General features: G+C 50.8%; 1 protein-coding gene across 1 annotated transcript in view; it reads right to left on the minus strand.

The window, feature by feature from the left end:
* The window catches only part of CHD8 (chromodomain helicase DNA binding protein 8), a 73,774-nt gene that overhangs the window by 18,667 nt on the left and 40,386 nt on the right, over positions 1–14,721 (minus strand). The window contains exons 21-27 of the mRNA XM_054053102.1: positions 14,302–14,481; positions 12,360–12,470; positions 9,531–9,835; positions 5,650–5,849; positions 5,398–5,554; positions 4,045–4,134; positions 47–150 (exon numbers count right to left, since the gene is read on the minus strand). Coding sequence (XP_053909077.1) covers positions 47–150; positions 4,045–4,134; positions 5,398–5,554; positions 5,650–5,849; positions 9,531–9,835; positions 12,360–12,470; positions 14,302–14,481 — 1,147 coding nt within the window. The remainder of the gene's footprint in view (positions 1–46; positions 151–4,044; positions 4,135–5,397; positions 5,555–5,649; positions 5,850–9,530; positions 9,836–12,359; positions 12,471–14,301; positions 14,482–14,721) is intronic.

Genomic DNA, 14,721 nt, shown 5'->3' on the forward strand with positions numbered 1-14,721 from the left:
AAACCGCCATCTTTCCCCCCCAAAAAAGAGTTCTTTTGGTTTCTACCGTGTTTGAAGACTCCGATGAGGAGGGATTTGTCGGCTTCGGAGTCCCACCAGGAGGTGGGGACCTCCAACTGCTCCACCAGAGGGAACCAAATGTCGATCTCGCTGAGGAAAAAAAGGGGGAGTGGGGATCAAAGAAGCTCCAAAGGGGTTCGGAGGACCTCAAAATGGGTTTGAAGGATCTCAAAGGGGGTTTGGAGGACCTCAAAATGGGTTTGAGGGACCTCAAAGGGGGTTTGAAGGATCTCAAAGGGGGTTTGGAGGACCTCAAAGGGGGTTTGGAGGACCTCAAAGGGGGTTTGGAGGATCTCAAAGGGGGTTTGAAGGACCTCCAAGGGGGTTTGAAGGACCTCCAAGGGGGTTTGAAGGACCTCCAAGGGGGTTTGAAGGATCTCAAAGGGGGTTTGAAGGACCTCCAAGGGGGTTTGGAGGATCTCAAAATGGGTTTGAAGGACCTCCAAGGGGGTTTGAAGGACCTCAAAAGCACCTCAGAAGGGGTTTGAAGGACCTCAAAGTGGGTTTGAAGGACCTCAAAGCACTTCAGAAGGGGTTTGAGGGACCTCAAACCACCTCAGAAGGGGTTTGAAGGACCTCAAACCACTTCAGAAGGGGTTTGAAGGACCTCAAAGCACCTCAGAGTGGGTTTGAAGAACCTCAAAGTGGGTTCGAAGGACCTCAAACCATCTCAAAATGGGTTTGAAGGACCTCAAAGTGGGTTTGAAGGACCTCAAAGTGGGTTTGAAGGACCTCAAAGTGGGTTTGAAGGACCTCAAACCACCTCAGAAGGGGTTTGACGGACCTCAAACCACCTCAGAGGGGGTCTGAAGGACCTCAAAGGGGGTTTGGAGGACCTCCAAGGGGGTTTGAAGGACCTCCAAGGGGGTTTGAAGGACCTCAAAGGGGGTTTGGAGGACCTCAAAATGGGTTTGAGGGACCTCAAAGTGGGTTTGAAGGATCTCAAAGGGGGTTTGAAGGACCTCAAAGGGGGTTTGAAGGACCTCAAAGTGGGTTTGAAGGACCTCAAATCACCTCAGAAGGGGTTTGAAGGACCTCAAAGTGGGTTTGAAGGACCTCAAACCACTTCAGAAGGGGTTTGAAGGACCTCAAAGCACCTCAAAGTGGGTTTGACGGACCTCAAACCACCTCAGAGGGGGTCTGAAGGACCTCAAAGGGGGTTTGGAGGACCTCAAAGTGGGTTTGAAGGATCTCAAAGGGGGTTTGAAGGACCTCAAAGTGAGTTTGAAGGACCTCAAAGTGAGTTTGAAGGACCTCAAAGCACTTCAGAAGGGGTTTGAAGGACCTCTAAGCACCTCAGAAGGGGTTTGAAGAACCTCAAAGTGGGTTTGAAGGACCTCAAAGCACCTCAGAAGGGGTTTGAAGGACCTCAAAGTGGGTTTGAAGGACCTCCAAGGGGGTTTGAAGGACCTCAAACCACTTCAGAAGGGGTTTGAGGGACCTCAAACCACCTCAAAGTGGGTTTGAAGGACCTCAAAGTGGGTTTGAAGGACCTCAAACCACCTCAGAAGGGGTTTGAAGGACCTCAAAGAACCTCAAAGTGGGTTTGAAGAACCTCAAAACTGGTTTGAAGGACCTCAAAGTGGGTTTGAAGGACCTCAAAGTGGGTTTGAAGGACCTCAAAGTGGGTTTGAAGGATCTCAAAGGGGGTTTGAAGGACCTCAAAATGGGTTGAAGGACCTCAAAGTGGGTTTGAAGGACCTCCAAGGGGGTTTGGAGGATCTCAAAGGGGGTTTGAAGGACCTCCAAGGGGGTTTGGAGGACCTCCAAGGGGGTTTGGAGGACCTCCAAGGGGGTTTGAAGGACCTCAAAATGGGTTTGAAGGACCTCCAAGGGGGTTTGAGGGACGTCCAAGGGGGTTTGAAGGACCTCAAAGGGGGTTTGAAGGACCTCAAAGGGGGTTTGAAGGACCCCCAAGGGGGTTTGAAGGACCTCAAAATGGGTTTGAGGGACCTCCAAGGGGGTTTGAGGGACGTCCAAGGGGGTTTGAAGGACCTCAAAGGGGGTTTGAAGGACCTCAAAATGGGTTTGAAGGACCTCCAAGGGGGTTTGAAGGACCACCAAGGGGGTTTGGAGGAGCTCCAAGGGGGTATGGAGGACCTCAAAATGGGTTTGAGGGACCTCAAAGTGGGTTTGAAGGATCTCAAAGGGGGTTTGAAGGACCTCCAAGGGGGTTTGAAGGACCTCAAAGCACCTCAGAAGGGGTTTTAAGAACCGCAAAGTGGGTGTGAAGGACCTCAAAGCACCTCAGAAGAGGTTTGAAGGACCTCAAACCACTTCAAAATGGGTTTGAAGAACCTCAAAGTGGGTTTGAAGGACCTCAAAGCACCTCAGAAGGGGTTTGAAGGACCTCAAACCACTTCAAAGTGGGTTTGAAGGACCTCAAAGTGGGTTTGAAGGACCTCAAAGTGGGTTTGAAGGACCTCAAAGCACCTCAGAAGGGGTTTGAAGGACCTCAAACCACTTCAAAATGGGTTTGAAGGACCTCAGAGTGGGTTTGAAGGACCTCAAAGTGGGTTTGAAGGACCTCAAAGTGGGTTTGAAGGACCTCAAACCACCTCAGAAGGGGTTTGAAGGACCTCAAAGTGGGTTTGAAGGATCTCAAAGTGGGTTTGAAGGACCTCAAAGGGGGTTTGAAGGACCTCAAAATGGGTTTGAAGGACCTCAAAATGGGTTTGAGGGACCTCAAAGGGGGTTTGAAGGATCTCAAAGGGGGTTTGGAGGACCTCAAAGGGGGTTTGGAGGACCTCAAAGGGGGTTTGGAGGACCTCAAAGGGGGTTTGGAGGATCTCAAAGGGGGTTTGGAGGACCTCAAAGGGGGTTTGAAGGACCTCAAAGGGGGTTTGAAGGACCTCAAAGGGGGTTTGAGGGACCTCAAAGGGGGTTTGGAGGATCTCCAAGGGGGTTTGGAGGATCTCAAAGGGGGTTTGAGGGACCTCAAAGGGGGTTTGAGGGACCTCCAAGGGGGTTTGAGGGACCTCCAAGGGGGTTTGAGGGACCTCCAAGGGGGTTTGAGGGACCTCCAAGGGGGTTTGAGGGACCTCCAAGGGGGTTTGAGGGACCTCCAAGGGGGTTTGAGGGACCTCCAAGGGGGTTTGAGGGACCTCCAAGGGGGTTTGAAGGACCTCCAAGGGGGTTTGAAGGACCTCAAAGGGGGTTTGAAGGACCTCAAAATGGGTTTGAAGGACCTCCAAGGGGGTTTGAAGGACCACCAAGGGGGTTTGGAGGAGCTCCAAGGGGGTCTGGAGGACCTCAAAATGGGTTTGAGGGACCTCAAAGTGGGTTTGAAGGATCTCAAAGGGGGTTTGAAGGACCTCCAAGGGGGTTTGAGGGACCTCAAAGCACCTCAGAAGGGGTTTGAAGGACCTCAAAGTGGGTTTGAATGACCTCCAAGGGGGTTTGGAGGACCTCAAATCAACTCAGAGTGGGTTTGAAGGACCTCGAACCATCTCAAAATGGGTTTGAAGGACCTCAAAGTGGGTTTGAAGGACCTCAAAATGGGTTTGAAGGATCTCAAAGTGGGTTTGAAGGATCTCAAAGTGGGTTTGAAGGACCTCAAAACACTTCAGAAGGGGTTTGAAGAACCTCAAAGTGGGTGTGAAGGACCTCTAAGCACCTCAGAAGGGGTTTGAAGGACCTCAAACCACTTCAAAATGGGTTTGAAGGACCTCAAAGTGGGTTTGAAGGACCTCAAAGTGGGTTTGAAGGACCTCAAAGTGGGTTTGAAGAACCTCAAACCACTTCAAAATGGGTTTGAGGGACCTCAAACCACTTCAAAAGGGGTTTGAAGGACCTCAAAATGGGTTTGAAGGATCTCAAACCACTTCAGAAGGGGTCTGAAGGACCTCAAACCACCTCAAAGAGGACCTGGAGGACCTCAAGGAGGACCTGGAGGACCTCAAACCACCTCAAAGAGGACATGGAGGACCTCAAAGAGGACCTGGAGGACCTCCAGCAGCCCCTGGAGAAGGTCCCAGGACTCACCTGGCCACGGCCCCCGCCAGCACCTTCTCGGCCTGGTCACCGATGACCTCCTGCCGGAGGTAGTAGAGCATCCGAACCCTCAGGAGAACCCTGAGAAGAAAGAAGACGTTGAAGGAGCCGAGTTATGGGTGGGCTGAGGACCTCCAGGGGCCAAAGGACCTTCGGGAAGATCAGAAGGACCTTCTAAAAGACCAAAGGATCTTCTAAATCACCAGAAGGACCTTCTAAAAGACCAAAAAGACCTTCTAAAACACCAAAAGATCTTCTAAAACACCAGAAGGACCTTCTAAAAACACCATAAGACCTTCTAAAACACCAAAATATCTTCTAAAAGACCAGAAGGACCTTGTGGAAGACCAAAAGATCTTCTAAAACACCAAAAGAACCTTCTAGAACACCAGAAGGACCTTCTAAAAGACCAAAAGATCTTCTAAAAGACCAAAAGGACCTTCTAAATCACCAGAAGGACCTTCTAAAAGATGAGAAGGATCTTCTAAAAGATCAGAAGGACCTTCTAAAAGACCAAAAGATCTTCTAAATCACCAGAAGGACCTTCTAAAAGACCAAAAGGACCTTCTAAAACACCAGAAGGACCTTCTAAAAGACCAAAAGATCTTCTAAAACACCAAAAGGACCTTCTGAAACACCAAAAGATCTTCTAAAAGACCAAAAGGACCTTCTAAAACACCAGAAGGACCTTCTAAAACACCATAAGACCTTCTAAAAGACCAGAAGGACCTTCTAGAAGACCAAAAGAACCTTCTAGAAGACCAAAAGAACCTTCTAGAAGACCAAAAGATCTTCTAAAAGATGAGAAGGACCTTCTAAACCACCAGAAGGACCTTTTAGAAGACCAAAAGATCTTCTGAAACACCAGAAGGACCTTCAAAAAGACCAAAAGGACCTTCAAAAAGACCAAAAGAACCTTCTAAAACACCAGAAGGACCTTCTAAAAGACCAAAAGGACCTTCTAAAAGACCAAAAGATCTTCTAAAACACCAGAAAGACCTTCTAAAAGACCAGAAGAACCTTCTAAATGACCAAAAGGACCTTCTAAAACACCAGAAGAACCTTCTAAAACACCAAAAGATCTTCTAAAAGACCAGAAAGACCTTCTAAAACACCAGAAGGACCTTCTATAAGACCAGAAGAACCTTCTGAAACACCAAAAGGTCTTCTGAAACACCAGAAGGACCTTCTAAAACACCAAAAGGACCTTCTAAAACACCAAAAGATCTTCTAAAAGACCAAAAGGACCTTCTAAACCACCAAAAGGACCTTCTAAACCACCAGAAGAACCTTCTGGAAGACCCGCGGAACCTTCCAGAAGCGGTGGTGGCCCCTCCCACCTACTTGTTACACTGATGTTTGAGATGTTTCTTGTAGCTCTCATCCTGGAAGAGGGCGTCGGGATCGTACTTTGGGATCCACTCCGCTTTGTGGACATCAAAAGAACTTTGGGTCTTCACCTTTTTCCCCTTCCGCCCCCGAGGAACCGGGATGGAAAGTCCTGAAGAAACCACCAAGAAGACGTCATTATGGACCTCCTGAGAAGGTCCACATTGAGGTTTCAAAGTTTTTTTGAGGTTTTATGGAGTTTTTTACCGGAATGGTTTTGGAGTTCTTTGGAATTTCCGTTCTCCGTCGGACTGATGAGGTCCAAAATGAAGCTTTTGATCTTCTCGTCGCCGCGGTAGTGGAGAAGACAATAAACCAAAATGGCGCGGCAGATGGTCTCCACGTCCCGTTCCGAAAGGCGACGTTTGAACCGCCCGTGGCATAAAATCTCTCGCCAGCGACCCCACCTGCAAGAGGACAACCTCAGGAGAAGACCTCACATGGAGTTCCACCACGGGGTCCAGCAGAAACCCCTTCGTGGGGACCACCAGAGAAGATCTGAACCTTCTCCTCGTGGTTTCCACCATCGGATCCACTAAAAACCCCTTCACGGTGACCACCAGAGAAGATCTCCACCTTCTCCTCATGGTTTCCACCATCAGAAAGACCTCACGGTGACCACCAGAGAAGATCTCCACCTTCTCCTCATGGTTTCCACCATCAGAAGGACCTCACGGTGACCACCAGAGAAGATCTAAACCTTCTCCTCATGGTTTCCACCATCGGATCCATTAAAAACCCCTTCACGGTGACCACCAGAGAAGATCTAAAGCTTCTCCTCATGGTTTCCACCATGAGATCCATCAGAAACCCCTTCGTGGTGACCACCAGAGAAGATCTCCACCTTCTCCTCATGGTTTCCACCATCAGAAGGACCTCACGGTGACCACCAGAGAAGATCTAAACCTTCTCCTCATGGTTTCCACCATCAGATCCATCAGAAACCCCTTCGTGGTGACCACCAGAGAAGATCTCAACCTTCTCCTCATGGTTTCCACCATCAGAAGGACCTCACGGTGACCACCAGAGAAGATCTCCACCTTCTCCTCATGGTTTCCACCATCAGAAGGTCCTCACAGTGACCACCAGAGAAGATCTAAACCTTCTCCTCATGGTTTCCACCATCAGGAGGTCCTCACGGTGACCACCAGAGAAGATCTAAACCTTCTCCTCATGGTTTCCACCATCAGAAGGTCCTCACAGTGACCACCAGTGAAGATCTCCACCTTCTCCTCATGGTTTCCACCATCAGAAGGACCTCGTGGTGACCCCCAGAGAAGATCTAAACCTTCTCCTCATGGTTTCCACCATCAGAAGAACCTCGTGGTGACCACCAGAGAAGATCTCCACCTTCTCCTCATGGTTTCCACCACCAGAAGGTCCTCACAGTGACCACCACTGAAGATCTAAACCTTCTCCTCATGGTTTCCACCATCAGAAGGTCCTCGTGGTGACCACCAGAGAAGATCTAAACCTTCTCCTCATGGGTTTCCACCATCAGGAGGTCCTCACGGTGACCACCAGAGAAGATCTAAACCTTCTCCTCATGGTTTCCACCATCAGAAGGACCTCGTGGTGACCACCAGAGAAGATCTAAACCTTCTCCTCATGGTTTCCACCATCAGAAGGACCTCGTGGTGACCACCAGAGAAGATCTAAACCTTCTCCTCATGGTTTCCACCATCAGAAGGACCTCACGGTGACCACCAGAGAAGATCTCCACCTTCTCCTCATGGTTTCCACCATCAGAAGGTCCTCGTGGTGACCACCAGTGAAGATCTCCACCTTCTCCTCATGGTTTCCACCATCAGAAGGACCTCGTGGTGACCACCAGTGAAGATCTAAACCTTCTCCTCATGGTTTCCACCATCAGAAAGACCTCACGGTGACCACCAGAGAAGATCTCCACCTTCTCCTCATGGTTTCCACCATCAGGAGGTCCTCATGGTGACCCCCAGAGAAGATCTAAACCTTCTCCTCATGGTTTCCACCATCAGAAGGTCCTCGTGGTGACCACCAGAGAAGATCTCCACCTTCTCCTCATGGTTTCCACCATAAGAAAAACCTCACGGTGACCACCAGAGAAGATCTCCACCTTCTCCTCATGGTTTCCACCATCAGAAGGACCTCGTGGTGACCACCAGAGAAGATCTCCACCTTCTCCTCATGGTTTCCACCATCAGGAGGTCCTCACAGTGACCACCAGAGAAGATCTAAACCTTCTCCTCATGGTTTCCACCATCAGAAGGACCTCGTGGTGACCATCAGTGAAGATCTAAACCTTCTCCTCATGGTTTCCACCATCAGAAGGTCCTCGTGGTGACCACCAGAGAAGATCTAAACCTTCTCCTCATGGTTTCCACCATCAGAAGGTCCTCACGGTGACCACCAGAGAAGATCTAAACCTTCTCCTCATGGTTTCCACCATCAGAAAGACCTCACGGTGACCACCAGTGAAGATCTAAACCTTCTCCTCATGGTTTCCACCATCAGAAGGTCCTCACGGTGACCACCAGTGAAGATCTAAACCTTCTCCTCATGGTTTCCACCATGAGATCCATCAAAAACCTCTTCATAGTGACCACCAGAGAAGATCTAAACCTTCTCCTCATGGTTTCCACCATCAGGAGGTCCTCACAGTGACCACCAGAGAGGATCTCCACCTTCTCCTCATGGTTTCCACCATCAGAAGGACCTCACGGTGACCACCAGAGAAGATCTAAACCTTCTCCTCGTGGTTTCCACCAACAGATCCATCAGAAACCCCTTCATGGTGACCACCAGAGAAGATCTCCACCTTCTCCTCATGGTTTCCACCATCAGAAGGACCTCACGGTGACCACCAGAGAAGATCTAAACCTTCTCCTCATGGTTTCCACCATCAGAAGGACCTCGTGGTGACCATCAGTGAAGATCTAAACCTTCTCCTCATGGTTTCCACCATCAGAAAGACCTCGTGGTGACCACCAGTGAAGATCTAAACCTTCTCCTCATGGGTTTCCACCATCAGGAGGTCCTCACAGTGACCACCAGTGAAGATCTCCACCTTCTCCTCATGGTTTCCACCATCAGAAGGACCTCGTGGTGACCACCAGTGAAGATCTAAACCTTCTCCTCATGGTTTCCACCATCAGAAAGACCTCACGGTGACCACCAGAGAAGATCTAAACCTTCTCCTCATGGTTTCCACCATCAGAAGGACCTCGTGGTGACCACCAGTGAAGATCTAAACCTTCTCCTCATGGTTTCCACCATCAGAAAGACCTCACGGTGACCACCAGAGAAGATCTAAACCTTCTCCTCATGGTTTCCACCATCAGAAGGACCTCGTGGTGGCCACCAGTGAAGATCTCCACCTTCTCCTCATGGTTTCCACCATCAGAAGGACCTCGTGGTGACCACCAGAGAAGCTCTAAACCTTCTCCTCATGGTTTCCACCATCAGGAGGTCCTCACGGTGACCACCAGAGAAGATCTAAACCTTCTCCTCATGGTTTCCACCATCAGAAGGACCTCGTGGTGACCATCAGAGAAGATCTCCACCTTCTCCTCATGGTTTCCACCATCAGAAAGACCTCGTGGTGACCACCAGTGAAGATCTAAACCTTCTCCTCACGGTTTCCACCATCAGAAGGACCTCACGGTGACCACCAGAGAAGATCTAAACCTTCTCCTCATGGTTTCCACCATCAGAAGGACCTCGTGGTGACCACCAGAGAAGATCTAAACCTTCTCCTCATGGTTTCCACCATCAGAAGGTCCTCGTGGTGACCACCAGAGAAGATCTAAACCTTCTCCTCATGGTTTCCACCATCAGAAGGACCTCACGGTGACCACCAGAGAAGATCTAAACCTTCTCCTCATGGTTTCCACCATCAGAAGGACCTCGTGGTGACCACCAGAGAAGATCTAAACCTTCTCCTCATGGTTTCCACCATCAGAAAGACCTCGTGGTGACCACCAGTGAAGATCTAAACCTTCTCCTCATGGTTTCCACCATCAGAAGGTCCTCACGGTGACCACCAGAGAAGATCTCCACCTTCTCCTCATGGTTTCCACCACAAAAGGACCTCTGGGTGGTGACCTCACCCGTAGACGAGGAGATGTTTCTCCACTCGGAAGCAGTCGGTTCGGCCGTAGGTGTGGTGGAACCCCTGATGGTGATGATGGTGATGATGAGGAGAAGACGACGGCGGTGGCGGCGGTGGTGGCGGCGGTGGTGGTGGTGGATGATGGTGGTGGTGATGATGGTGGTGGTGATGTCTTCTCCCTCGCAACGGTTTCTCTTCGTCTTCGCTTTCCAGATCGGAAAATTCCACCAAATCGTCGTCTCGTAAAGTGCTGAAATGTCGCGTTTGTTTCCGGACGCGCGGAGTGTCGATCACCAAAGTGTTCTGGAGAAGAACCCAAGGAGAACGTCAACAAAGAGGTCCCATCACCACCCGGGGGGCTCTGGAGCTCCACAAACATCTCCAGTGGCCACAGGAGGTCCATAACCACCTCAAAAGGTCATGAAAGGTCTATGAGGACCTCCAGGAACCAGCGGAGATCCACCATAGGAGGTCCACCAAGAGGTTGAGAAGATATGGTGACTCTGGAGGTCCAGAAACATCTCCAATGGCCACAGGAGGTCCATAAAGACCTCAAAGGGTCATGAAAGGCCCATAAGGACCTCGAGGAACCAGCGGAGAGCCACCATAGGAGGTCCACCAAGAGGTTGAGGAGATATGGGAGCTCTATGGTGACTCTGGAGGTCCAGAAACATCTCCAATGGCCACAGGAGGTCCATAACCACCTCAAAAGGTCATGAAAGTTCCATAAGGACCTCCAGGAACCACTGGAGCTCCACCATAGGAGGTCCACCAAGAGGTTGAGGAGCTATGGGACCTCTATGGTGGCTCTGGAGGTCCAGAAACATCTCCAATGGCCACAGAAGGTCCGTAACCACCTCAAAAGGTCATGAAAGATCCATGAGGACCTCCAGGAACCAGCGGAGAGCCACCATAGGAGGTCCACCAAGAGGTTGAGGAGCTATGGGACCTCTATGGTGGCTCTGGAGGTCCAGAAACATCTCCAATGGCCACAGGAGGTCCATAAAGACCTCAAAAGGTCATGAAAAATCCATGAGGACCTCGAGGAACCAGGGGAGCTCCACCATAGGAGGTCCACCAAGAGGTTGAGGGACTATTGGAGGTCCATAAACATCTCCAATGGCCACAGGAGATCCATAAAGACCTCAAAAGGTCATGAAAGATCCATGAGGACCTCCAGGAACCAGTGGAGATCCACCATAGGAGGTCCACCAAGAGGTTGAGGAGTTATGGGAGCTCTATGGTGGCTCTGGAGGTCCATAAACATCTCCAATAGCCACAGGAGGTCCATAAAGACCTGAAAAGGTCATGAAAGGGCCATGAGGACCTCCAGGAACCAAAGGAGCTCCACCATAGGAGGTCCACCAAGAGGTTGAGGAGATATGGTGACTCTGGAGGTCCATAAACATCTCCAATGGCCACAGGAGATCCATAAAGACCTCAAAAGGTCATGAAAGATCCATGAGGACCTCCAGGAACCAGTGGAGATCCACCATAGGAGGTCCACCAAGAGGTTGAGGAGTTATGGGAGCTCTATGGTGGCTCTGGAGGTCCATAAACATCTCCAATGGCCACAGGAGGTCCATAACCACCTCAAAAGGTCATGAAAGATCCATGAGGACCTCCAGGAACCAGTGGAGAGCCACCATAGGAGGTCCACCAAGAGGTTGAGGAGCTATGGGACCTCTATGGTGGCTCTGGAGGTCCAGAAACATCTCCAATAGCCACAGGAGATCCATAAAGACCTGAAAAGGTCATGAAAGGGCCATGAGGACCTCCAGGAACCAGCGGAGCTCCACCATAGGAGGTCCACCAAGAGGTTGAGGGACTATTGGAGGTCCATAAACATCTCCAATGGCCACAGGAGATCCATAAAGACCTCAAAAGGTCATGAAAGATCCATGAGGACCTCCAGGAACCAGTGGAGATCCACCATAGGAGGTCCACCAAGAGGTTGAGGAGTTATGGGAGCTCTATGGTGGCTCTGGAGGTCCATAAACATCTCCAATGGCCACAGGAGGTCCATAACCACCTCAAAAGGTCATGAAAGATCCATGAGGACCTCCAGGAACCAGCGGAGAGCCACCATAGGAGGTCCACCAAGAGGTTGAGGAGCTATGGGACCTCTATGGTGGCTCTGGAGGTCCAGAAACATCTCCAATAGCCACAGGAGGTCCATAAAGACCTGAAAAGGTCATGAAAGGGCCATGAGGACCTCCAGGAACCAAAGGAGCTCCACCATAGGAGGTCCACCAAGAGGTTGAGGAGATATGGTGACTCTGGAGGTCCAGAAACATCTCCAGTGGCCACAGGAGGTCCATAACCACCTCAAAGGGTCATGAAAAGTCCATGAGGACCTCGAGGAACCACTGGAGATGCACCATAGGAGGTCCACCAAGAGGTTGAGGAGATATGGGACCTCTATGGTGGCTCTGGAGGTCCAGAAACATCTCCAATGGCCACAGGAGGTCCATAAAGACCTCAAAAGGTCATGAAAGATCCATGAGGACCTCCAGGAACCACTGGAGAGCCACCATAGGAGGTCCACCAAGAAGTTGAGGGACTATGGGACCTCTATGGTGGCTCTGGAGGTCCAGAAACATCTCCAATGGCCACAGGAGGTCCATAACCACCTCAAAAGGTCATGAAAGTTCCATGAGGACCTCCAGGAACCAGTGGGGATCCACCATAGGAGGTCCACCAAGAGGTTGAGGGACTGTTGGAGGTCCATAAACATCTCCAATGGCCACAGGAGGTCCATAAAGACCTCAAAGGGTCATGGGAGGTCCCTGAGGACCTCAGAAGGTCGCTGGTGGCCCAGCCCAACCTTGCTGTTGAGAAGGTCCAGGTCGAGGTCAGCCTTCTTGGCCCATTTCTGCCAGAAGTTGGGGTCGTCCAAAGCGATGTCCGTGCGGTTCTCGGAGGCCACGAAACTCGCCTGGAGGAGAAGACAATGGAGGAGACGAAGACAATGGAGGAGGAGACAATGGAGGAGGAGAAGACAATGGAGGAGGAGGAGACAATGAAGGAGGAGAAGACAATGGAGGAGGAGGAGACAATGGAGGAGGAGGAGACAATGGAGGAGGAGGAGACAATGGAGGAGGAGGAGACGGTGGAGGAGGAGGAGACGGTGGAGGAGGAGGAGACGGTGGAGGAGGAGGAGACAATGGAGGAGGAGAAGACAATGGAGGAGGAGAAGACAATGGAGGAGGAGAAGACAATGGAGGAGGAGACAATGGAGGAGGAGGAGACAATGGAGGAGGAGGAGACAATGGAGGAGGAGGAGACAATGGAGGAGGAGACAATGGAGGAGGAGACAATGGAGGAGGAGACAATGGAGGAGGAGGAGACAATGGAGAAAACGGTGGAGAAGGTGGAGGAGATGATGGAGGAGACAATAATGGAGAAGGTGGAGGAGAAGGTGGAGGAGAAGGTGGAGGAGAAGGTGGAGGAGAAGGTGGAGGAGAAGGTGGAGGAGAAGGTGGAGGAGAAGGTGGAGGAGAAGGTGGAGGAGAAGGTGGAGGAGAAGGTGGAGGAGAAGGTGGAGGAGAAGGTGGAGGAGAAGGTGGAGGAGAAGGTGGAGGAGAAGGTGGAGGAGAAGGTGGAGGAGAAGGTGGAGGAGAAGGTGGAGGAGAAGACAGTGGAGAAAATGGAGGAGAAGACAATGGAGGAGAAGACAAAGGAGAAGAAGACAATGGAGAAGATGGAGGAGAAGACAACGGAGAAGGTAGAGGAGATGGTAGAGGAGAAGACAATGGAGGAGAAGGTGGAGGAGAAGAAGACAATGGAGAAGGTGGTGGAGAAGACAATGGAGAAGAAGACAGAGGAGAAGATGGTGGAGAAGACAATAATGGAGAAGGTGGAGGAGAAGACGGTGGAGGAGAAGACGGTGGAGGAGAAGACGGTGGAGGAGAAGATGGAGAAAACGGTGGAGAAGGTGGAGGAGAAGACAATGGAGGAGAAGATGGAGGAGACAATAATGGAGAAGACGGAGGAGAAGGTGGAGGAGAAGACGGAGGAGGAGAAGACAATGGAGAAGACAATGGAGAAGACAATGGAGAAGACAATGGAGAAGACAATGGAGAAGACAATGGAGAAGACAATGGAGAAGACAATGGAGAAGACAATGGAGAAGACAATGGAGAAGACAATGGAGGAGGAGAAGATGGAGGAGGAGAAGACGGTGGAGAAGACAATAATGGAGGAGACAATAATGGAGAAGGTGGAGGAGATGATGGAGGAGATGGAGGAGAAGAAGACAATGGAGGAGAAGAAGACAATGGAGAAGGTGGTGGAGAAGACAATAATGGAGAAGGTGGAGGAGATGGTGGAGGAGGAGACAATGAAGGAGACAATGGAGGAGGAGACAATGGAGAAGGTGGAAGAGAAGGCAGTGGAGAAGACAATAATGGAGGAGACAATAATGGAGACGGTGGAGGAGACAGAGGAGGAGACGGAGGAGAAGACAACGGAGGAGGTGGAGGAGAAGACAATGGAGAAGACAATAATGGAGAAGGTGGAGGAGGAGACGGTGGAGGAGAAGATGGTGGAGAAAATGGTGGAGAAGGTGGAGGAGATGATGGAGGAGACAATAATGGAGAAGGTGGAGGAGAAGGTGGAAGAGAAGGTGGAAGAGAAGAAGACAATGGAGAAGGTGGTGGAGAAGACAATAATGGAGGAGACAATAATGGAGAAGGTGGAGAAGAAAGTGGTGGAGGAGGAGACGGTGGAGAAGGTGGAGGAGAAGACAGGGGAGGCGTTGGTGTCACCTTGGCGAAGGTGGAGCCTTTGCCCTCGCTCTCGATGGTGATGGTGGTGGTTCGGCGCAGGAGGATTTGGTCGATGTCCTCTTCGCAGAACTTGGAGCCCTCGTCGTCCTCCTCCATGATGGCGGCGTAGGCGCCCTTGCGCAGGAGGTCCTCGATCTCCTTCTTGGAGAACTGCTGGATCTGAAGGAGGACATCAGAGGGGAGACAACCTCAGCCTGGTGGGCTCCAACCTCCATTTCTCCTCAAGAACCTCATCCTGAGGGTCTCCAAACCCCATTTCTCCTCAAGAACCTCATCCTGAGGGTCTCCAAACCCCATTTCTCCTCAGAGAACGTCACTTATGAGGTCTCCAAACCCCATTTCTCCTCAAGAACCTCATCCTGAGGGTCTCCAACCCCCATTTCTCCTCAGAGAACGTCA

This window comes from Cuculus canorus, chromosome 39 (genome assembly GCF_017976375.1).
Source record: "Cuculus canorus isolate bCucCan1 chromosome 39, bCucCan1.pri, whole genome shotgun sequence".
Taxonomy (NCBI): Eukaryota; Metazoa; Chordata; class Aves; order Cuculiformes; family Cuculidae; genus Cuculus; species Cuculus canorus.